At 41.2% G+C, this 24,182-nt stretch overlaps 1 protein-coding gene across 2 annotated transcripts in view; it reads right to left on the bottom strand.

Annotated features, from left to right (window-relative positions):
* The window catches only part of LOC139923812 (matrix metalloproteinase-17), an 84,713-nt gene extending 60,846 nt beyond the window's left edge, over positions 1-23,867 (bottom strand). For both annotated transcript variants that reach the window (XR_011785212.2, XM_071914679.2), the window contains exon 1: positions 23,403-23,867. Coding sequence is in view for 1 of the 2 variants with exons in the window: in XM_071914679.2 (XP_071770780.2) it covers positions 23,403-23,534 (132 nt within the window). In the remaining variant the exon portion in view is untranslated. The remainder of the gene's footprint in view (positions 1-23,402) is intronic.
* Positions 23,868-24,182: the final 315 nt, after the last annotated feature.

Here is a 24,182-nt window from a genome sequence, read left to right as displayed (position 1 = left end):
GTTATTGGGAGGAAATGAGTCGCCGGGAGACGTTCAACTTCGCGACCTCAACGTCTCTCACAGGGCCATGAAGGAGCACTGGCCATTATAGTGTTTACATTGTTCTTTACTACCTCAAGGATGAGGTCAGACCTGTCTGTTAAAAGGTTATGAAGCTGCACTGGATAGAAACAAGTTAATATAAAGCAGGACGAGACAGAAAAGAGTTTATATGAAGTAGCACTGGACAACTGCAGGGATAAGGTCAGATCTGAACCTCCATGTGTTAAAAGGCTGGGAAGCAGCACTGGGAGGAAGAGTGCTAACACAGTTCACTGTTTACACTGCTCTTCTGCACTGATAAGGATAAGACCTGATCTAATTACATGATACATTCCAAAATGGTGCACAATACTGTCCCAAAGCACACAGACACACACACACACAGACACAGACACACACACGATTGACATTTGTGATAGAAAAACATTTCCTTGTCCACCAGAAGACAGCCTTTAAAAACCAGTCCCCAGATGTGGATGTGTGTCACATCATACAACACAAATCCTCCTTATTTTGCTCTCAGCTAAGGAGATTTCTCAAAACCATTTTTATTCAAAACATCCAGGGAATGTGTGCAATAGCAGCAGAGATGCTATCGCTCTCCGAAGCAGCGGAAGCAGCTTCCCATTTTATATCAGCAGCTTAGTCAGAGAAATGGTTTACTTAAAGTATTACACAGGGATGATATATCAGGCAAGCAACGAAAGCTTGTTTAAGTGTGTTTGACTGAGAAGCTCCTGAAACCATTCCAATGCCAGACTTTGAAAGTAAACACAATTTAGTGAAGAAATGAAGGATTTAGTCTCACCTGTGCAAACAGATGAGGGGAATGAGGGAGGATGTGGGAGACAGAGAGAGAGTGAAATTGCAGGTGACATGCAGGGACGGTTGCACAGCCTTAGAAAACACGTTTAATCGAACATAAAATTGGAGCTGGATTGCCAGGCAGCAGAAAAGTGAGAATTAATCCTTGCCTCGATATTATCTGTCTTCTCTGATGCATTTCCCTCGCCTTTCCTGTCACCGCTCACGTCAACAATGCACACAGAACCATTTTTCTTAAAGTACATGGATTAGGTGGTTAACTGTTTTCATTGATTAAAATACCTGACCGATTAATCTAGATATTTCTTCCACAGAGTTATTTTGTCCCCCCTTTTCTTGTTCTATAGATACGTTCTCTCGAAAAGACATGAATATTATGTGAATACAAGAATATTTGTTATATCTACTGTCTGGAAAAATGAGGCTGACTCATTATTGGTTGCTTCTAGGAATTTAAGCCTATTCAACTGCTACACTCGTTGTAAATTGCTCTGGATAAGAGTGTCAGATAAATGCTTCAAATGTAAATGTAATGTTAAACTTTTTCAGGATGAATTTATTAGACCTTGAAGGCTCCCGGGTGCCTCCTGTGTAGCTGGTTAGTGTGTGTGATACAGTATCTTGAGTGTGTAAATGAAACATACAGCTTTATGCAATTACCACAATTTATAGTATTATTCTCAAACAATGTCCAATGTCAGAAATGCTCAGAATGTGGGTCCAATAATCAACAACTCTTGTTTTATCAGCATTGAGGAGCAAGAAGATTAGGGACATTCAATGTTTGATTTCAGATAGGCACACCTCTAAGTTTAGGAATTAGGAGTGGTAATTCGGTTTAATGGGTATAGTTGAGTGTCATTACCGTAGCAATGACAATGGATGCCAAATTTATGGATGATTTCACCGGTTAGTGATGTCCACCCCCAACCGGAAGACTAGAGTCTAATTCCCTGTGCAGGGGCGGAAATTACGGAGGGGATAGGGGGGTCCGGACCCCCCCTTCCTGGGACTAACAGAGAGTTGTCCCCCTCAATATATCATTGTAAACATAACTATATAATTTTAAATAATATAATAATATGCATTGAAAGCACTTGTGCTAATTATAGACGCAAAACAATGCGTTTTTAAGTTTCGAAAGATTGCGTCCCCCCCTCATACGCCTCACAGTGGTTTGGTCCACTGCCTACCTGCCTCCCCGAACCCCCACACACACACATTAGCCCTCGGTACGAGTGTCTGTGGAGGATCTCTGGAAGTGTGTCAGTGGTGGCTGACCTCCAGTAAGAAGCTACTTTGCAAAGGTTAACTTAAAACAAAGGATGTGTCAGACATTTTTCTTTACTTCTACCACTCAACAGAATAAAACACATTCACAATTGTAACCAGACTACATTTTGTTCCGTTACCTCGCGGTTGAATCTTGTGCATCAACGTGTTGGTACGGAGCAGCCGGGTCTCCTAATGCATGTGTGTGTATGGAGGCAGGAGGTCTATCCACAATTAAAATCCTCATAACTCACTGAATTTTCGACCGATTTTCAAGCGGTTTGGTTTGTTACAAATGCCAGACATGTATTTATGATACAGGATACTTGGTTAAATTAAAATGCGGGTTTTCATACCAAAATACTTTATCTTTTGTAGATGGTAACAGTAATATTTCTATAATATAATATTTAAGATTAACTTACCCTATGTAATTAGGTTCTAAGTATATTATTTTTTTCTTACTGCATGTAAAATGGCTGCCACTATGTTATTTTGTTCATAATTTTGGAAATAAATGAAGACTTAATTAATAAAAAAGACATAATTACAACAAACATTATGTTAAAATATAAGTAAGTTTCTGGCAGGCTTCATAGCGTTCTGGACTTTTACACATTGACAGCAAAACATTAGAGATCTGCTTTTTCGGGAAAACTAAATCTAATTAGGCATATATTAGCTTTAGTTCAGTTAATGGGTGTTGCATCTCACCTACTACTGTAAATAACCTGCATGCTGTGTGTGTGTGTGTGTGTGTGTGTGTGTGTGTGTCTATTTGTCAGCCAGCCAGTCAGTTAAAATGGCAGAGAAAAGAAAAACAGACATCCGATCATTTTTCAGTGCACCGAAACGCCAAGTAGAAAGACCCCAGTAATATCAAAGGCAATTTGATAAAATCTTCATAAGAAAGGAATGAAGTGCTTATGGAAATGTTTCATAATGGACCTCTATATACATTAAATACAACAGTACTTTTGGCGGCACCTTTGGTGTCCCCTTCAGGAATTGCTCTTGAGAAATTTTTCTGTTTATTGTCCCCCCCAACAGTGAAATGAAATATTCGCCCTTGCCCCTGTGTAGTGATAACTAGTCCTAACCTTAACCCCTACCTGCTCCAGGGCCACTGAACTAGCTGGTTCACCTTACAACCCAACCAGAAGGGCCCAAGACAATGTCCCACTTAGGGATGAACAAAGTATGTCAAGTCAAATTAATCTTAAAATGAATGCATGTAGATGTATATAGATCTTGTCTACAGTACCTTTCTGTCTTTCTGCACTAGGACATCCATATTCTCATGGCTGGTGGCAGCACAAACAAACAGGCTGGCCTGATCGATAACACAACACTACTTAACATTCAACACCAACCAACATTACACAATAGGGTGATAACTCATCTCAAAGCCACAGCCCAACGGAGAGTAACAACACACACACGCTCGTATACATACTATTAAAGCCATGAATGCATGTGAACAGCTAAAAAGATAAATGTGCACACACATTAATATCCTCGAAAACAAGCAAGCAAACACATGTACATACACACACAAACGCTTGCACACATACAGAGAAGTGACATGTTAAATTGCATTTGACAATCTGAGTTTAGAGTTACTATTATTCTTGGTATCTTATGCCATGATAATGATATAAAAAACAATGTGGATAGAGGCCTACTTTTTTTTTTTAATATTAAATTAAAACAGTGATGTCATATGCTTAGTAATATATTGTTAGTACATAACTTGTACCAACATAATTAATTGACTTCTTCACTGACTTTTACAGATGGTGTATACTGTATGTTCATTGTTTCATCTGATACACGATGGGATATGTAAGGTGAAAGCCTGTGGAGGCTGGATACCACACATATACACAGCTGTACCAATCATGTGTATACCCTGTTTTTGATTAAGCCGCAGGTGTTTGGGAATTGCACAAAACTGTTAATTGTAACAGCATTCAGTATAGGCCTCTTTGAGTTGTGGAAGTAAATAAATTCACACCAAATCTGGCTATTCGCAGTGATATGGAGTGGGAACCCAGTGATATCTGACACATGTGAGATGTTTCGTCTTTGAAATAAGCTTGTGAATATCCTGTTCTCCCATTACTTCTGTGTTTTCTTACTGCGGCCCAATAGGTGGTTCTGCTCCTGGTAACCCTTACAACTACAGAGCACCTGCTTCCCTCTGTACAAACCACAGGAAATGGCTTTTGAGCCAACAGCTCCTTCACTAGCCAAAAGGACATCCACAGGGACAACAGACTGACTTCATACACAACCCAGCTGTCACTTCAACATGGCTACAGAAGAACAGATTTGGTCGTGGGAGTTTCGAGGAGAAGTTTTGGCCAAAGAGGAACAAAATGTTGAAGGAGAAAACTTTGAGAAAACGTTGCCTAGCTCACATCTTCAGCATCAAGAACGGTCCATGTGTGGCCTCCACACAGAGATGGATGTCCAGGATGTCCAAGGCCTGCTCCTCAACCTCTCAATATGGAGGAGCAGCATCTTCTACACCCAGGGACCCAACCCTCGACAATGATATCAAACGCTTCTTACAATGTCAATCCAACGGCATTACTATCCACTAGAGATCTGTTCTCACAGCAGGTATGTCCACACTCCTACTATCAATCTGATAACGTCTCCTCTGCCAAGCCTGACGCCATATCTTCCTGCCAGAGGGGTGACAATGGCAACAAGAACCCTGAGAGGCAGAGTGATGACTAAGATGATGAAGTGGAGATGGGCGGTGACTCTCAAAAAGAAGGATGAGGACAGTAGCACCTTACCACCAGACCTCAACTCTTTCAGACACTGGCAGAAAATTAAATTCTGCTGTAAGCCTCAATATCTTACAGAACGAGGAAGTAGTCAACTACACAAGTTCAAAGCTGAAAAAGATGGTTGATTACTACTTCTGTCCAACAGTTCTCAACTTGCGGGGGAAACACACTAGTGCAGACTGAGATTTAAAAAAATGGAAATTTGACCCAAACTGGCCCACCACAACTGACCCACAGATACTCCATCCACAGTCCTCAGTTCTCACAATATGGATGCATGTAGAACAAAGTATTATTAGAGATATATCCAGTTGTTTTTTTTAGAAACTTGAATGAAGTTGGAATTTTATGGGATGATCTATTTTAATTCAAAATATAAAAAAAAACAGCACTTTTACCATTAGTTGTCACACACACACACACGAGCGCGCACACACACACGCACAGCCTGGGACCCACAAGCTTTGGGTAGTGACCGAAAGAATGAGATCGTGGATACAAGCGGTCGAGAGGATGAGGAGTTCAGCGATTTGCGAGTACCTCGGTATCGAGCCGCCGGTCCTCCACATTGAGAGGAGCCAGTTGAGGTGGTTTGGACACCTGGTAAGGACGTCCCCGGCCCTATAGGACACGCTGGAGGGACTACATCTCCCAGCTGGCGTGGGATCACTTAGGGATCCCCCAGGAAGAGCCTGGGGAAATTGCTGAGGAAAAGGAAGTCTGGGCTTCTCTGCTCGCCCTGTTGCCACTATGACCCTGACCTGGATAAGCAGCTAGTTCTGGATGGACTGATGGATGGTATTGGTGTTGCTGGACTCATCGCTGGCCTACAGGTCGTCCAGCCCACCCGGAAAACTTCTGATACTCCAGATGGCCAGTCTTCCCCTGGCAACACTTCTTCAGTTTGTTTTTTACCTCTTCCCAGCTCTGGAAAAATTAGGCTTCCACTAGTGGGGGGACCAGCAGTAAATGGAAATGGCAATTCTGAGGGACTGACAACAAAACCTGACGTTTAGCATTCATGTTTTAGATTGTTGAAAAGTTGTTGAAAAGCTATGCTGGAAATATCTCGATGTGATATCACGTCATCTACGTTTGGCCACTTATCCACAGGAATAAGAAAAATACACCCACAAACAACAAAATGGACTCAGGAATGTATGGTACATCACCAATAGCAGTTTTTCAAGCTGTGTGTTAGGGTGGATTTCTCCTTTAAGTAAAATAAATCAGTCTCTTAGTCTGACCTTGGTAGGTTTTTGGATGGCATTAGGACCCAAACACAGTTCTTTGGTAAGATGTACTGATGGAGTTTTTTTCAAGCCTTTTCTCTCCTCCACACCTGTCGTTGAGAACAGCTGCATGCACAAAAGCCCTGTTGTTTGAATCCATGACTACCTGACATGTTTGCACCTCAATACTGGAGTATTGAGGAGTCGTAAGAATTGACACTGTCACACATCGTACCATGTGAACAAGTTTCTCTGATTTATGCCATTGTGCTTTCTGTATCATGCCTGAAAATATATTCTTTTTTAAGACTATTTTCTGAGATTTTTGCATTTATTAGAAAGTGCAGAGTGAAAACAGACAGACAAGACTGGAGAGAGAGGTTCCATTAAGCCACCGGGACGCCCCTGAAAACATATTTCTATCTATTTCTACATGCATATGTATCACAAACCCCCATACAAAAATGCCTCCCAGGTAGACAGACTGAACCTTCACCTATTATTTTCTGCATTTACATAGAAATTTCAATAATGTGCTTGTTGGAGCAGAGTGTAAAATAGGTTAGGATAATATGTCCATTAAGTATTCAGCATTCTGTGAATATGTATCTCTTAACAACGGCTGAGAACAGCTGATTACATTTCTAATCTTACGACTTCTCAGTCTCAACAGTATCAAAAACACGTTTAATTTCTGTGCTGTTTCCGTTGGAGAAGTGATCATTTTGTTACTGATACATCGGATCTATTTTGTGTTTCTAAAGCTTCTAGTCAGCTAAACATTGCTGTCTTCTTGTCAAACATCTGATTTGCGCAGCAGCCAACTGGCTCACTGGCTTATTAGCTAGTTTACAAAGTTAAACACTGTTTGTTAACTGAGCAGAACAGACTAAGCACTAAAGACAAGACAGTTTACTGCAGGGTTGCCAACTTTTGTTGGCCAAACCATTGTTTATTTAGCCTAAAAATTCACAAAAATTGATTATTGGCCATCACTTGCCACTGACAAACACATGGAAGTGTGTGGACATTTCCCATTCTTCCCCCCTCAGCCGTATTTTGTATGGCATACCTCTAATGTACCTTAATTAAAATACGTTGCCTCAGCTGCTGCAACACCTAAGCCATAACTTGTTTACACTATGTAGCCTACATTGTTTTACTCTAGATTTTAAACACCATTACATCTATGCTATGAAAGCTACCCTATATTGGCTACCAGAGAATCTCTTTTCTTCCCCCTCTTCTGCTTGGGGCTTCTCCTCTCTGCTCATCCAGATCTCTCCTCTCCTTCCTTTTCCTCTAGACATCTCTCTTTTCTTCCTCCTCCACCTCCCCCTCTTTCCTTCTCTTCATTAGGACTTCTCTCTCTTTACTCCCCAATCTCGTTCTCTTTCTTTCTCTTCGTAACGACTTCTCTAATTTCTATTTCTCTCCACTCATCCCTTCTCGCTCCTCTTAAAGTATGTCCTCTTAAAGTATGCTACAAAGCCTCTATAAGAAGCAGGCATCAGTGAGAATACATACAAGCTATTATGCCCCTTTACAAGTGGACACCAGAGAGCAACAAATCATTAACGCTATAGAGGGAATGAACACACTATATGTGCTTTCCAGTGACTGAAATGGGAAGAGGACGAGGAGGAATGCACTGGCATGGAGTTACAGCCCATTTACTTGTCTACATCTAGTTTACATTTCCCCCAATCATTTTCCAATGCATGGCGTAAGTAACTCCATTTCTTTGCCATTAACTCAAACACTTTTTAAAATACAGAATTTACGGTGACAAAGCTGACTTGAAATGAACTACTGTCCCAGCTAACAAAGATGCTCCACATAAGAAGACATGGATGTGACAGTAAAGTTTGTAAGGCGACATGTTTTTTTTTGGGGGGGGGTTAATGCATGCACTGATATGAAAACACTCAACTCAGGCACAATGAAATGACGATGAAACAGAAACTTTGAGAAAACCAAATTAAGGCTTCAGGTTTACTGGGAGGGATTATCTAGCTCAGGCAATTTTGAAGTCTGTGGAAGTTGTTTTTCATACTGTGCAAAAATGAATGGCAGCAAATGTGGCTTCTTCTAAAGGTAAGAAAACGAGCCCTGATCTCTCCAACTACGCTGTGTGCTGACACCACCAGGAATAAAGTAAAGGAGAGGAGCCTTGACGATTGGCACAAACCTAAAGAACGGCATTATCCCTAAAGAATCACAAGGTCTGCTGTTTTCAGAGGCCATTCCACTCTACCAAGAAAATATTTCATGAGGCTCTTCTTTCAGTTAGGAATGTGAGATCTATTTTATTTTACTATTTTCTTCAAACAGTATGCAGTGGACTGTGACAGGGAAGACAGAAGAGAGAGAAGGGATCACATACAAGTCATCAATTGGATTCAAACCCACTATGTTACCACTATGGAGAAAGTTACTTGCCCTAAATAGTAACTAGTTACTCTTCTAAGTTAGTCTTTACTAAGAGTACTTTCAAGTTATCCACTTTAAAACATGTCTCTAAAATATGGCTTCTGGTGATGTCTTCGCTCTTATTGTATAGAAATCATCACTGAGTACACAATCAAATGTTACCTAAAGAAAACATCAACCTCTGAAAGTAGGCTACCACTGATATAGGGTAAACTAGCAAGATCACAGAGCCTTAACTGATCATGACTGGTCTCAAAATAAACAGCAGATAGAGCTCACGACACACTGACAAACGCTTTCAATTCGACTCAGTATGACAGTGAAAGATATGCGTACGCTAAGCAATAATGTTCTTTCTTTGATCAGTTCAAAGTAATGTGAATATTTCCAAGTTGTGAAGTTTATTGTTGTTTCCGTTCTGAAAGCGAGTCGTAACCTACAAGCCTCCACCGTGCGCCAACTGCAGCCTACTGCATAGTCTGCTTTGAATAACGTCATGTAGTGCAATAAAAAATATATATATATTTTAATTTGCTAACTAAAAATTCAACCATTTGAAAGGAAAATAAAAGTAACAAATGTTTGAGAAAGTTCTAATAACTACAGTACATTGAAAAATTAATGCGTTAAGTTATTTGCTGCCACAAAAAAGTAATCTGAGTACTCTAATGCGTTACAGTAATGTGTTACCCCAATACTGATTACCAGCAGATGGCACACACCCCAGCCTCCTGAAGCACCTAATCACCTAAGAGACAAATATTTTTATCTAGATATAATGTGCTTATAATGATACACGTGGCTGACTTGTTGAAAGGATATATTCTGATGGATGTGCTTGTTTTGACACCCAGTTTCCATTCAGTTAGGGGTGTGAATGTCCTTTTCAAGACACTTGGGAAGAAAATCTGTTTAATTTGCGTGTTGCTGTGTGTGTGTGTGTGTGTGTGTGTGTGTATGTGGGTGTAGGTGTGTGTGTGAGTGAGTGTGACAGTGAGGATTAAAATGCGTCTGGTAAGTGAATCATTTAATCCCTGGCTAAGAGACAGTTGGTTTTACAGAGAGCTGAGATACAACTCCTGTCTGTTCCTGCGTGGGGGAGAAAGAGAGAGAGAGAGATGATAGAGAAAGTGAGTGAGGGAGAGAAACAGAGAGAAAGAGAGAGAGAGAGAGTGCAGGAGAGGGTGAGACAGAGACAGAACGAGAAAGAGACATTTCCTCATTTAAGTATTAGGGAAAAAATTCAAATCTTCATGGCTGAAGGGATAACAGCATCAATTGCAGACAAACCACATCCTGTCACAAAACTAGAGGTTCTGAATAAATTCAACCTAAATTTTACCTCTGGTAACCCATTGCTTATGTTTGTTTTCACTATTATGTTCTTGTGGTTATATAGCATTTGCATTTTTATATTTTTAACACATACATTGATGCTAGGATTTAGGATCTATTTAAGGATCTGTTTAAAATATTGATTAACATACTTTTCATTCATTGTTTCATGTAGTTCATTGCTACAGCAATAATGTTTTCAACATTCGTGCCAGTAAAGCTTGTTGAGAGAGAGAGAGAGAGAGAGAGAGAGAGAGAGAGAGAGAGAGAGAGAAGAGAAAGTGCAGGAGAGAGGGTGCAGGAGACAGAGCAAGAAACAGACAAAGAGAAAGAGGGAAAGAGAGAGAGAGAGTGAGAGAGAGAGAGAGAGATGGTAGCTCTCTGCCCCACCTCCTCATCACAGGCCTTGTAAACAGAAGCTGTCATCTGCTCAATCCTGTTAAATAGGGAGCTGTGAAAGGGAGAAGGATGGAGGGATGAATGGAGGATGAGATAGATGGATAAAGGGAGATTGTTAACTATTATACAGCTAATTCATTTATAGCCACTAGATCGTGACAGAAACAAGTCTGTGTGTGTGTGTGTGTGTGTGTGTGTGTGTGTGTGTGTGTGTAAACAAAGTTCTGTGTAGACAAGGTTAGGCTTTTTCTGTCATGCCAGGCCTGGAAATAGCTGATCTGTCCAATCACTGCTCTGGTAAAAACCTATCTATTTTGGGTGCATGCCTGAACACACACACACACACACACACACACACACACACGCACACACACACACACAACCATCTATATACATGCACAAACACATAGATATCCTGAAAGAGAGAGAGAGAGAGAGAGAGAGAGAGAGAGTGAAAGAAAGAGAGCTCTAGTACTGCAAAAATAAGTCAGCCTAAGTTTAAAGATAAACAAACTGATGGGTTTTGGAGCCAATTAGGAGCTGTCCCTGTAACTGGAGTTTAATTTAACAGGCAGAAGATGCAGTGGCTCCACTCAAGAAAAAAGCCCCCAAACCTTCTTTGAAGTTGCATCTCTCTGTGGGCGGTAATGTGACATGGAGCCCAGCCAAAGCCCACAAACACAAGGATTGAATAAAGCTTGCCCAGTGCCCCGACTGCCACATTCATTCCATATGCCACAAAGATAGGGGGGAAACACGCAAACACACACACACATACATACATACATACACAAACACAACACACACATACACAACACACACGCACACACACACATAAACAAACACTACACACATGAATACACAAACATACATGCATGCACACACACAACACAGATCTGCCTTAATTTCTTAGTCTACAGTGTGAGAGTGGGTGTGTGTGTGTGTGTGCGTGGATTCGGTATGCACAAATGTTTGTGTGTGAAAGTGAATGTAAATTCTCTGAATGAACAGAGATGTTTTCATAATGTATGTTCTATTTGGTTTTGTTTTTTTATGTTCATTGGCTTGTGTTACATACATGATGGTATCCATCTCTGTAGGTGCCAAGTTAAAACAAACTGTAAGACTATATACGAGTGTATTTATGGATATTTGTCCTTGTGTGCAATATATAGCTAGGCTCGCAGGTATAGCCTAGTGGCAGCTGTCGAGTGTTGCTTTAGTAATCAACGCCATGAAGACAAATATGTCCCTCTAGTTTCAGCTGAGGAATGCTGGCAACTGGCCCTGAATGTACGCACACACAGACACACATGCACGTTTGCACGCACGCACACACACACACAGACAAACACACATTTATAACGTATACAAAAACAAGAAACTGTGTGTGCGTGTGAGTGTGCACGTATATTTGTGTGTCAGCGTTTCACTGCCCACAAATTTGTGTGAGTTTGACAACAAAAACAATGCGCCTCCTTACCTGCCAAACAAACTTTTCATCCCTACCAGGCTTCAAACTTTAGTTTGTTCATTTTCACACACAAGCTGTTACACCCTCCAGCGCTCACAAACTGCATTACCTACAGTGCAGCTTTCCAAAATAAGGTCAACAAACAACAAAGAACAACAAAGAAAACAAGATTTTACTTAGAAACAGCTCCCAGCTGTGAAAAGTGCAGCACACCACCAGGTGATGAGCAGTTATTGTGGCACCAGCTTTTGAAGGGTTAGCTGATTAGAGGAGTATCACCAGAGGGACAGAATGGGTGGGATGCCAGAGGGATGGGGGGGGGGTTGCTGATCTACATTGGCTGTCTGAATATGTGTTGTTTGGTTCATGAAGAGAAGCAGAGAGGAGTTGTATAGGAGCCCACAGCCATAAAACCACTGCATCAAACAGTCAGCTGAAGAACAGGCTTTCTCCACAGCAGACTGAAACCAGCAGCACTGACAAGTTGAACTCAAATTCTTCTTCTACTGAGGAATGGATAATTGAACTGCACAAAATAGGGGGCGGAGGTTGATTGCATGCTTTGCTATTTGGCATCAGTAGATTGAAATGGGGTCAAAGTTCACACTCCAGTAATACTCCCAGAAATGAGATGGGCTTGCAATTGCAGGGCCCCAACTCTGCTGTGGCACGAAACTAAGTGAGCTTGTGTGTGTGGGTGTTTGTGCAGTTGTGTGGGTGCAGGAAGTTGTGTATGATCCTATTCCATCCCGTAGCCGATGGATTCCTTGTTGCTCTGCTCAGGTTTAGTGACATCTTCTATATTTGTCTAGCCTGGTTCCAGACTCCTGAATTGCGTCCCGTCCACTTTTCAGATTTTGTGTAGCGATTCAGAGAGTCTGGTGTTGCTCTCGGCAACCAGTTCTAGGAGAAACAATTGAGCCAATCAGTGCCTTTGTGGGCGGAAGTAAAGTTTGACCTGTTTGTGCAATGGTTTTTCATTGGAATTTAGGCAGAATAATTGTTGAAATCACCCATTAACCAACATATTGTCTCTGCAAAAACAGTAAAATATTCTTGGACATTCTTGGTGAAGTTAGCAAATACACCCAGCATCATTGTCACTGAAGTGTGGTAATGAAATGGCCATTCAGTCTGAATATGAGGTTAACACTTGACAGAAAGGTGTGGTAATTTGTCCTGCATTGCACAAATGGTAGAGTGTGCCACTGCCACTGCCAGGTTTATGGGTTCCATTCCTAATGAAGCCACCCATGCTAAAAACATATTTCCTCATAGCACTGTAAGGCGCTGCAGACACAAACAGCCACCAAATGGCATGTCGTGAGAGGGATGCATAGGCCTTTACCAGCCAACATGTTGCGTTCATCATCCCCTCACAGAGGGAGGGTGCACACAGAGCCGGGAGGAAATCCCCTCCTTGTGTACTCACAGCATCTACTTGATCACAGATGCTCTTTGCTAATGACTTTTCATTTTCTTTTGAATTAGTGCCTGTGGATGAAGCTGTGATGCTATATGGCCACAGGCTGCTTGTCTAGCTGAGTGTGGAGCATAGCCATGCTGCATAGCAAGCTGTGAAACTGTATCCCAGGACAAGTCTAGTCAGTTGTGGGGCTGAGATCCATGACAATCTTGTGGTGGGAAAGCCAGTGAGTGATTGGGAGGATGCTGTAGGTGATGTAAACAAAATGTCTATTGCTATACTAATACACTGCTGAAGCCTTATTTGTCCTCGTACATTAGGAGAATGGATGATGATATGCTAAATGATTCTCACAAGACCTCAAAAGCAGTGTATTTACAAATAGGTAGAGCAATCAAGGGTAATAAAAAAAAAACAGAATTTGTCCCAAGCAGACAAAATATCCAACCAATAAAAAAACCCAAATAAGTACAAAAATGCAAAAAGAGAAAATATATTTAAAAAAATATACCAGCCAGTGTAGTTTCTGTGTGAGTGAATTCAGAGTTGACTCCACCATTTCTGCTCTAATTTATTCATAGTGTCACATATTGGCACTTGGTGAAACAAAGCCATTTAATTCCAAGGTGAATCAGGGTTTTATTAAAGCAGTGTCATAGTAAAGTGGAAAATGTGCTTAGAGCTTCAGGGGTACAAACTATAAGCAGATGGAGGAGACAGTTTATCTGGGTTAATTGATAATAACACGGCTCTCTACAAAGTAGTCCTGTTCCCTACTATCGTCGCCTTAGGCAGAAAGTCCTATTTTGCCCATTTAGATTTAGATTTAGATGGAGTCTAAGCATGCTGCTTGACAATTGCACAGAGGACAAAAAAGGAAAGATTTGGACTGAGCTCCTGTATTCATGAAAGATAGATAGGGGACTACAGATAAAGCAGAAAGCCCTACAGCCCTGGCAACAATTGAATATAATGAATATGTTTTGTATCATGCTGAAGAAATCAGATAAGATGACTGGATTGGAGTGGATAGAAACAGAGTCCATGAAGCAGTGTTGAGTAAGTGGAGCTACAGGGATTTCATGCACCTCAGCAGTAGTCCAAATACTGTAATGGCTTCAAACAAGCACAATTATAAAGACTATTCAGTGATGTAACACTGTACCTTTATTCTCATTTTTACATGCATTATAAAACCCGAATGCCCTCCAGCAACCACACTTTTAAATGGATAACAGTTTCCAGCAAGTGAAATAATGAGGACTATTTGGATGATTGAACAGTGATATTACACTGTGAATTTACTTTTGTCCTTAAATGCATTATAACACTCAAATGATATCTGTCAACGCTGTCGAGAGGCCCTGCTTTTTAAATAAAGCCATTTCCTTCAAGGCATAACACATTACTCAGATCAGTGAGTGTACAATGGCTAATCAGATCATTACTTTGATCATATCATATTAATTATATCATATCAGTTGAAAGAAATGCATGGTTGGTGATGCAACACATAATGTAATGTATGGCAAATCAATCGTTTTAGGAAGAAAAACGGCAGTCGGCTTCTGACATGATTCCTCTGCCAAAGCATCATGAATCAATACACGAATGAGCATGTGCAATTTCTTATCAATTAACAAAACAAAAAACATCAAATTTGGAGCTACAAGATTTTTACCTGACAGCAGCGTGTTGATAATAGCAACACAAAATAATGGGAGCCCATGATGCGGCACATAACTTAATGAACAGCCAACCATTAAAGTCATATTGACCCATTGTTTATTAAATGTCAACTTCCAGCAGAGCACAGCGGCCTCAGAGGGACATGTGGCCCTGCAAAAGCCAAAGAGAGGGAGGGGAGGGGAGAGAGAGGGGAAGAGAGTGAGTGGGATGAATTCATACTCCAGCAAGAATTGGGTTGTCTGAGGGAAAGGAAACTCCTCCATTTATTTTTTGGGCAGTTGTCTTTGTGTTGTGCTGCAGATGAACTCTTTTATTGGCCTTTCAATGGGCAAGAAACAACACACCACATTGTGTCCTCCTTGGTAGTGTAATGGATTTAATATAATTAACGTATTTCATTAATTTAATTTTATGGATTTTACATTTGTTCACCTTCATCCAGCCAATATGGTGTCCATTGTTCATGTCCAGTCAGCTGTGGCTCATTGTTATTGTATTTTTTAGTTTTTGCATTTGTCTGATTTTGTCTCTATTTTACTTCCTTGTTTCTGTGAAGCACCTTGTAACTTTGTTTTAAGTGCTATATAAATAAGTCAGTATTATTATCATTATTATTATGAGCTATGGCTATTTGGACAAATGTGTTATTCACTAATTCAAATGTAGTAACTGGCCAATTCAAAGTTGAAGACTACTTTTCAATTCACCTGAAAATTGTACACACAGTGACTGTATTATTTTCCTGTTGGTGGATGACTTCACATTCTAATATAAATCTAGGAAGAAAGAGGAGAATGGGAATAACAAGGAGCATACTGAGAGCATCAAAGAATTAGAGAGAGGAGAAAAATTAAATAGAAAGTGAAAAACAGTAAACACGTTGTCCTCCATGAATAATGCAGGTACCAACAGTAACAAGATACATCATCCATCCAAGCTTCATCAAAATCCATCCAGTGGTATTGCAGTTAAGGCCATTCCCAGATTGAAATTCTGACCTTTAATTAAATACCCCCTTCAGGCCAATCAGTAATTTGTAAGCATAGCTGGATCTGTGTAGCAAGTTTTGTGTCAATCAGACATGAGCTAGGGCCTTACAAAGTTAGAAAATTTAACATTTAATTATAGCACCCTCATTAAGCCAATCATTGTATTTTTTACACCAGAACACAGTGCCAAAATGCGTCATCCTTCCAACTTAATCAAAATTGTACCAGTGGTGTCTGAGATACCATGTTTGAGTTTAAAATTCTGACCTTTAATTATAGCAACCCCGTCAAGCCAATCAGTGTATTTTTTTTAAAAGCCAGAACACAGTGCCAAAATGCACTGAAGTTTTATCAAAATCCGATCAGTGGTGTCTGACATATCATATTTGCATGAACATTTTTGACATTTAATTATAGCTCCCCCTTCAGGCCAATCAGTGTATTTTTTTAAACACTGGAACACAGTGAGAAGATGCATCATCCCTGCAACTCATACCACCAGTGTCTGAGATATCACCTGAGATATAATGATTGACAGACCACCACCACACACACACACACACACACACACACACACACACACACACACACACACACGTTTTGATTCCTATATAAGTAATGAAGGTTATTATTCTATCAATTACTATATAGTATGCTACTGAGTGTGAAAGGAGAACCCAGCCTCCAAGTAGGGGTTGTGTAAACTAAAACACTGATACAGCTTGACTACCTTCAATCACACTTTCTCAGCACACACACCACTCTTTGGGCTCGATCCCACTGTGGTAATCTTACTCCAACATAGTAATCTCCCTCAGTACCGTTAACATCAGCAGGCAGTGTTTGTTGGCTACCTTCCACAAACAACCAGTCAGGATCCAGAGCTTTGATAGAATTTACAGTAGACTGGTACACTAGAGTTTACAGTACTGTACGTTGGTAACAGTCTGATCATTGAGGAATTACTTGTTTTTTTGTGGAAGACATGTAATTAGTTTAAATGTCACTTAGGGACAGCAATACTAAGAATAAACTCTGTCTCCCATGGGCAAGAGTGAGAAAAAGATTGCAAATACCTAATTAACCAATGAATAATTGCTGAGCTAATAAGCACCTCAAGATACGATCTTGAATGTAACAATCACTCTCCAAATTAATGTGGCTAATTAATGTGGCTGTGGATTGTTCTCTGGGACAAACTGATTCCACTCTCATTGTAGCACAGTCTGAATTTATGCCTTAATGCTTACAGTATCCCAGCGTTTATTATATTATAATTCTAATAAACACATTGCTCAGACACATTGGCCAACCGCCAAGAGTCTCCCTCTCACGCAGTCTCTTTCTTCCTCTTGCTGTCCCTCCCCCTCTCCCTCCCTCTGTATAGCTGGGCATAGAGAGTATTTTTATGAGAATTATGATCTATCAAATTAGAAAAGCTGAATGGAAATGTCAAATTTTGACAGAATTTCCTTCATATCACAAAAAAAGTTTTTATGCTCGCTTGAGGCGTAAAAGTCTTTTGTCAATAAAGTAATTTTCAGTAATGAATAGCAACAGAAATGCATTTAAAATAATAATGACAGACTTGGCATGATTGGTCCAATGGATGGTTCAATTTCTTGGCACAGTAGTTCCAAAGTGGCTTTGGACATTTTGAAATGTTTCAGCCAAAGGAATGTCATGTAGAGTAAAAGTTGCCTGTTGTGTTAGTTCATTCAGTAGAACATTGCCTGGTGCATTTCTTTGTCATCATCTCTGGACAATGGAAAATATTAGATTAGATTAGATTAGACTATACATTATTGTCTGCCAAGGCATACATTTCTCTTGCATCCATACTCCAATACTGGCAGTGACATAGACAAACCAAAACACCACAAATCAATCAACATAAACAACAAACAAACAATAATAACATGGTGATCCCACAGAACATGCCAATCTGACAGGTGTTGGTTGAGCAGTTTAATGGAAAATGGGATGAAATAGTTCTTGGGACCCTAAAACGCCTCCCTGAGGGCAAGAGTTGGTATTCGTCATTAAGGACATGTGTAGAGTCTGTTGATATCTTGTCAGTCAGTCTTGCAGTGGTTTTGGTTTCTTTAGCTGACCCCCCAAAAAATACCTTCTCCAAGACTAATCAATTCTTGTGAGACTCTTCATGTTTCTCGTGGATGGGTTTTCTGGTGTAGTTCTTCCTTCACAAAGCCTATTTATTTGCTTCGAACCGGAAGCACAACTAATTTGCATTATCTGTTTTGCAACGTTCAAAAGTTCACTTAAAATTCACTCGACAGTTGGATGGAATCACATCTGCCCCTCTCTCTTCTTTCTCATTCTCCTCATTTCACTTGGACCTTCAGAGAAACGGGGTACTGAGAGAACATTGCACACAGTCTTGAAGCCGACTCCACAGACGACATCAAACACTTCCCCTCTCTCAAAACGATTTTCCTTTTCCTTCTTTTCCTTTCTCCCCTTCTCCTTTTTTCATCCTCTGCTCTCCTCCAACTTGTTAAGAACTGACAAATGCTAATGAGAGACAAACGGCGGGATAACCTGCTGTGTGGCTCAGAGCAACCTGCGAACCTACGACCTGCTCAGAGCGAATGTATTAAAAGCCAACAGGGGCTGTCACTCACAGATCATAGATCCACACATCTATTGGAAAATATACACACACACACACACACACACACACACACACACATACACTCATTCAATTATGCATGCACACATATTAAAGCAACACACAAACAAGAAAACAGACACACACCACATTTCTTATAAATCTGTCAATTTCTGCAAACAATTTCAGAGGAGCTCTGTTGTTGCTTTGGGGTTTTCTTGATGGTGCTTTAAAAGCAGTCTATTGCCAGTTTTGTTGGCTGGCCTCTGGATTATTTTAAACTTTAACATGCGAGCCAGCGCAACACTAGAAACCACTTTAATTACAAGATCTGGTCGGCCCTTTGAATAGCTATGGCGACCAAGACCTTGATCTGGTATAAGACATGAAGGGGGGCGGGATTCCTCTGTTAAAATAGGACTGGCTGGCCACATGGAGTTGATTTGGGGGTTTCTATATGGGGAGCCTTGGAGTGGGCCGGCTTGCTTTTAAACCTCAGTGAAGTCATGAAATCAGTGAGAGCCAATGGAAAAGGAGGAGGATTGCGTGCAGCTCTGTTGTGGAGTACAGTAAACCTCACTCACTTGCCATCACAATTTTAGCCATTACTACTGTAAAATGATCTACCCTGGCTTTGATTTTCTTTTGGACAACCCTGTTTATCATTACAAGAAACAAATTACATTTGCCTTGTGACTGCAAATGGACCTTTTGGGCCTCTGGACTTCCAATGCTGCACACTTTATTTTGGAGTTTAAAGTAAATGATCTTATATACAACCTAGAGTCTTGCAGGATTTACAAGTTTTGTTTTTCTGCCAGTCATAGCAGTATTGTTTTATAAAGCATTTCAATCATTGTATTACACAGAGTAATACAGCACAGAGTAATTAAGTTCATTTCTTTGCATATCCCTCTGAGACACACATGCAATACACAGTCAAAGCACAGGTTCAGTCAAGAGCAGCACCTCAGCAGCAGGTAGGGATTTACTGTTTTGGTCAAAGACACTTTGCCAGAAATAGATGCACTGGCAGCTGTAGGAACTGAATCTATCTGCTGGTTATGAGATGGTCTATTTAACTACCAAGCCTCCCTGTCAAATCAAGTGTAGGTTTTGGATTCACCTTGTTGAATTTTATCTGGAAATGTGTGTGTTGTCACTGATTGACAGGGTCGCGCAGAAGTCTTGCAGCTGCCACACATCAGTCCCTGACTGCCATGCTGCAGTGGCAGCCAATGAGCTATCAGGGCTCTTGAGAACCTCGTTGAATTGGCCTCTGAGGATATCATAAACTCTTCAGCAACTCTGACAATCTCCTCAGAAACTTACAGTCTCTGCAGAACTTTACACTTAGCGAGGCTGGGATGAGATATGAGGGGATTGAAGGACTGGTTTACATCTCCCTTTTCCTGGGAAGCTGAAGCTGTGCTATATACTCTCTCTCCTTCTCTCTCTGTCAATCTTTATACAGTAATATATTCTCTCCTGCACTGCAGTCCTCTCCCACTTGACATTATTCCCGAAAAAAATCTCCACTCCCTGAATATGAGCCCCATGATGCAATGCTACAGACAGAAGGTCACAGTGCTTGATGGAAGTGGGACAGTGGTGCTAAAAGTATCCTAGGAGTCCAGACTGGGAGTTTGATAACGGAGATTTAGGGAAACTAGCATCCAGTGTGTTTTGGCAGTGTGCTTTTACTTGTGAATCTCATCTTGGTCACATAGAGAAGGCCACAGCTGTTGAGGAGAATTAAGTAAAAACGTCTCAGAGGTCTAATACCCAAAGGTCCAAATCTCCTCCTGGTTCATTAGGCTGAGAGAGACAGATACATCCAAGGAGATACACTATTGATTACTTCTTGGTGGAAGCATCCCCTTCTTTCCTTGACCCTCTCTGTTTAATTACTGATTTCAGTGCAGCACTCACTCCTACAGTTCCTACAGTTTCCCTTGACTGTCGATGAATCCAGTTTTCTCTTTGGGCCCCCTCTGTCCCTGGGCCTTTGGGTGCAATCAGAAGAACCATGATGTGTGGGTGAAACAAAGTCTTCTATCTGGAGTACAGTCTGAGGGAGTGAGGTGACAGAACATGATACTGGTGAACTGTGCACTAGTTTGAGGCAAAGATGGAGCTAATGAGGGTGGTGGTGCTGGTGGCGTGCAGACTAGTTGTATGAGAACGCAATAGTTTGAGGTCTAGCAGGGAGGGAGAGTGAGAGGGAGAGTGGGGGAAGTAAGGAGGGGGATCTACCAGTTTTCCTTTGCTCTGTTCCAGTGGAGACGAGGCCAGATGGTGTTCTCATTCAAGAAATTATACAGCAAAAGAAAGAAGAAAGACATGAGCTGGCAGGGTGTGGTTGTCACTGTCCTGCCAGACACACACACACACACACACACACACACACACACACACACACACACACACAGCTTTTAATACTCAAAATATCTGCAATGACAATAGCAATTTTTCCTCAATGAAAGAGATTGAATGCAATACACAGGCATTCTTCTAGTGTCAGTTTCTCTAGAAGATTAAAATGTAATTTAGGTACTTTATCAACTGTTGATCTGCTCAGCTCACTGTAGCTTATGACAGCTAAATCAAGTACTGGATCGGTAGGAGAATAGTCCTCTAAGGAGCCCGGTCTTTCTGTACCAGCAGAGAAATAGCCCCCAGGAGGAAAAAATGAAATGATGAGCAGAAAACATAGTGCAGATTACATTTGAGCTGTTATGTACCAGTTCCCTCAAACGCTGAAATTGCATATCGGTGCTCTGTGGCGATGTGTGAGCAGCAAAGCTAGAGATTGGAAGCCTCTCATCTGTGCTTAAATGGGTGGTAGAGTTAACTAAGGGCTCAGTGTATAGTAGTTGTGAACAGACACACACATAAACATACAGAATCTGAGCTAAATGCCAAGTGATGGAGCACAAAGGCTCTGAAACGTGTTATGGGACTGGGCAGCAGCAATGCTAGAGATCAGAAGAGTCTGTTTTGTTTTTTTGATGGACCAAGTCCCCAGTGGATACCAGTTATGAACACAGTTGTGCTGAGTGGGAGAACCCACTTGATCCTCAACAGAGAACCAAATATCCACCTGCCCTCAACTGCTGAGTGCAATTTCCTCAGTGCTGGAGAAGCCTTATTTAAAAGCCAATCAGCCAGTCACAGGAGGGGAGGCAGGTGTGGCTGGGTGCTCATCTGTCTATCTGTCCGTCCAACTGCCTTGGTCATCTTAGGAGCCGCTGCACACCTGAGTCTGCCCAGCTGAGTCTTCACACAAAGACACTCATACAGCATTCACACAGTCTCTCTCTCTCTCTCTCTCTCTCTCACTCTCTCTCTCTCTCTCTCGCACACACACACACACACACACACTCATAGCTAAATTACAAGTGATGGCCCATACAGTTACACCCTGGCAAGTGTCTGTTGTGTTAGACATGTCAAAAAGCAGCTTCAGGAGCAAACAATAAACTTCACTGTTCTTGTTTAATAACAAAGTTCATCTTCAAGCTTCTATCAAAAAACAAAGGGAAGAACAATAGCTGAAGGGGGAGATAAAGAGACATGTTGGAATGAGCAGCAATCTAACATAAGTCAAGTATTGACTTGAGGAGTCGATTTGTTTGGGAACAATTATGCTGCATCTCTGGGTATGAAATTGAATAGACTGTGTAAGTGAAGTACCAAAAGTCTTCCAAAGAAATGAGAAATTTAGACTCATCACAAATAGGATGTCTCAAGAATTAATTTTCTTAAATGAGCACTATTTGACTTATTTTATATTTTTATTTATAGCCTATATACTTTGCAGATGCTCTAGCTCCTTAACCTCAATCTTTACTTTGGCCTCTACATCTTCCTCTTTGAATATGGATGAAGTATAGGTGTGGGTCCAGCCTGCTGTTGGTGTAATTTACAATGTGTGGAGTTTAAAAAGGTTCAAAAGCCTTCCTTCATCACTCTTGGTCATGCACAATGGATATATTAAAATATCGGATAAGAATATGATTAGTTGTGTTATTATTTAGCCTACTATTTTAATCTATAGTAATATATATATAATCATAATAACATATTATAGTAGAATTTCTACAAGGGCTTCTAGATTATTTGTAAAGCATCCTCCTAAAATTAATTGTAGGATGACTATAGTTCTTATTCACATCGATTCAGTCCACAGACATCGAACAGTCCAACAGACGGCTGCTCGACCCCACCGTATCTCATGTATGATCCGCTATTTTAAACAGAGCAATTGTTTCAACTTGGCATCGGGTGTCCAACATGGAGCAGTCACGGTATTTTCATGGAGCCATGACTGAGAAAGCCCTCATCTGTCTGTCTGCTGCCTTGCACCGTCCCTCCGCACTGTAACTGAGGTCCTGCTGTGCCTTTTAGCACTATCGCCTACAGTGGAAGTTGTCTAAATGGCACCAAGACACATTCCTATGCATGTATTTATTGCAGGGTCACTTGATAAATAAAGTGATCTTGGCTCTTGTTCTGGAGAATAGGACAGCTCAATATTTCATTTATCATCGTGTCCAAACTGCCTTGGACTGCGGCGAGTTGTTAAAATTCAGAGCAAGTGTCGATAGAGAAGACGAGAAGACAGCTCTTCCCTCCTCCATGTCCAAGAGTAAGCAGAAGAGGTAGAAAAACTCACCACCCCCAGGTCAAAGAGTGGGAAGAAAAGGTAGAACAACACACCACCCTCACGTCCAACAGTGGTAATAAGTAGGAAAAACTTAGCAGCCCCCGTGTCCAGAGAGTATAATATGTGGAGAAACTCAGCAGCCCCGTGTCCAATAATGGGTAGAAAAGGTAGAGAAACTTACCACCCCCGTGTCCAGCTGCTCGGTAGTCAGAGAGGGAGCCGCTCCAGCCAGAGGTAAAAACCACAACATCGGCAACAGCAGCATCTCCGGAGAAATATTCCTCATCCACTTGTGGGAAACCAGACAAATCATGATGCCCTATGACAGGCTGATCCTGCGGGGCTCAAACACCGACCCCGACAGCCGCATCCACAGGATAAATCAAAGGTCCACACTCCTGTAAAAAAAAAATTGGCCAAACAAGTCTACCTCACTGTTGAGCGCAAGCACATAAAACACATTACACGTAACACCGATGCTGACCAAGACATTTAAGGTTTACAACAGTTTCCACAAAAATGTTCTGTAAGTGGCACCTAAGTAGTCCTGTTCAGATAAAAAAAAAAAACGCGAGTGCTCGTCCTGTGTCAAGTCCATCAAAGGTATCCTAAATCCCTGGAGCGAGGAGGGCGAGCTCTCCGCTTTACCGTCTCTTCTCCACCACTGGAAAGTGAATGCAGCTCCGTGTGGTTTTGTACCGAGCAGCACAGACCGCTCGTTGACGCACACGGTGAGAGAGTGGATGAGTATTTGGCTCAAAGGCTTAAAGCGAGGGACGGAGGGGGATTCGGCGCCTTTCTCAGCCCACTTGAAGACTATTGAATTCGTGACGCGCATCATACGCAATTTCAGAGTCTCGCACATCATAACAGGGGTTAAGACCAACGGTGTTTGTACAATTAAATCTGTCAGTCTTGCTCCATTACGCTTATATGAGAAAAATGGCAATGTTCATTGGCA

The sequence above is a fragment of the Centroberyx gerrardi genome, chromosome 2 (assembly GCF_048128805.1).
Source record: "Centroberyx gerrardi isolate f3 chromosome 2, fCenGer3.hap1.cur.20231027, whole genome shotgun sequence".
Classification (NCBI taxonomy): domain Eukaryota; kingdom Metazoa; phylum Chordata; class Actinopteri; order Beryciformes; family Berycidae; genus Centroberyx; species Centroberyx gerrardi.
This window is presented reverse-complemented; position numbering and strand designations above follow the sequence as displayed.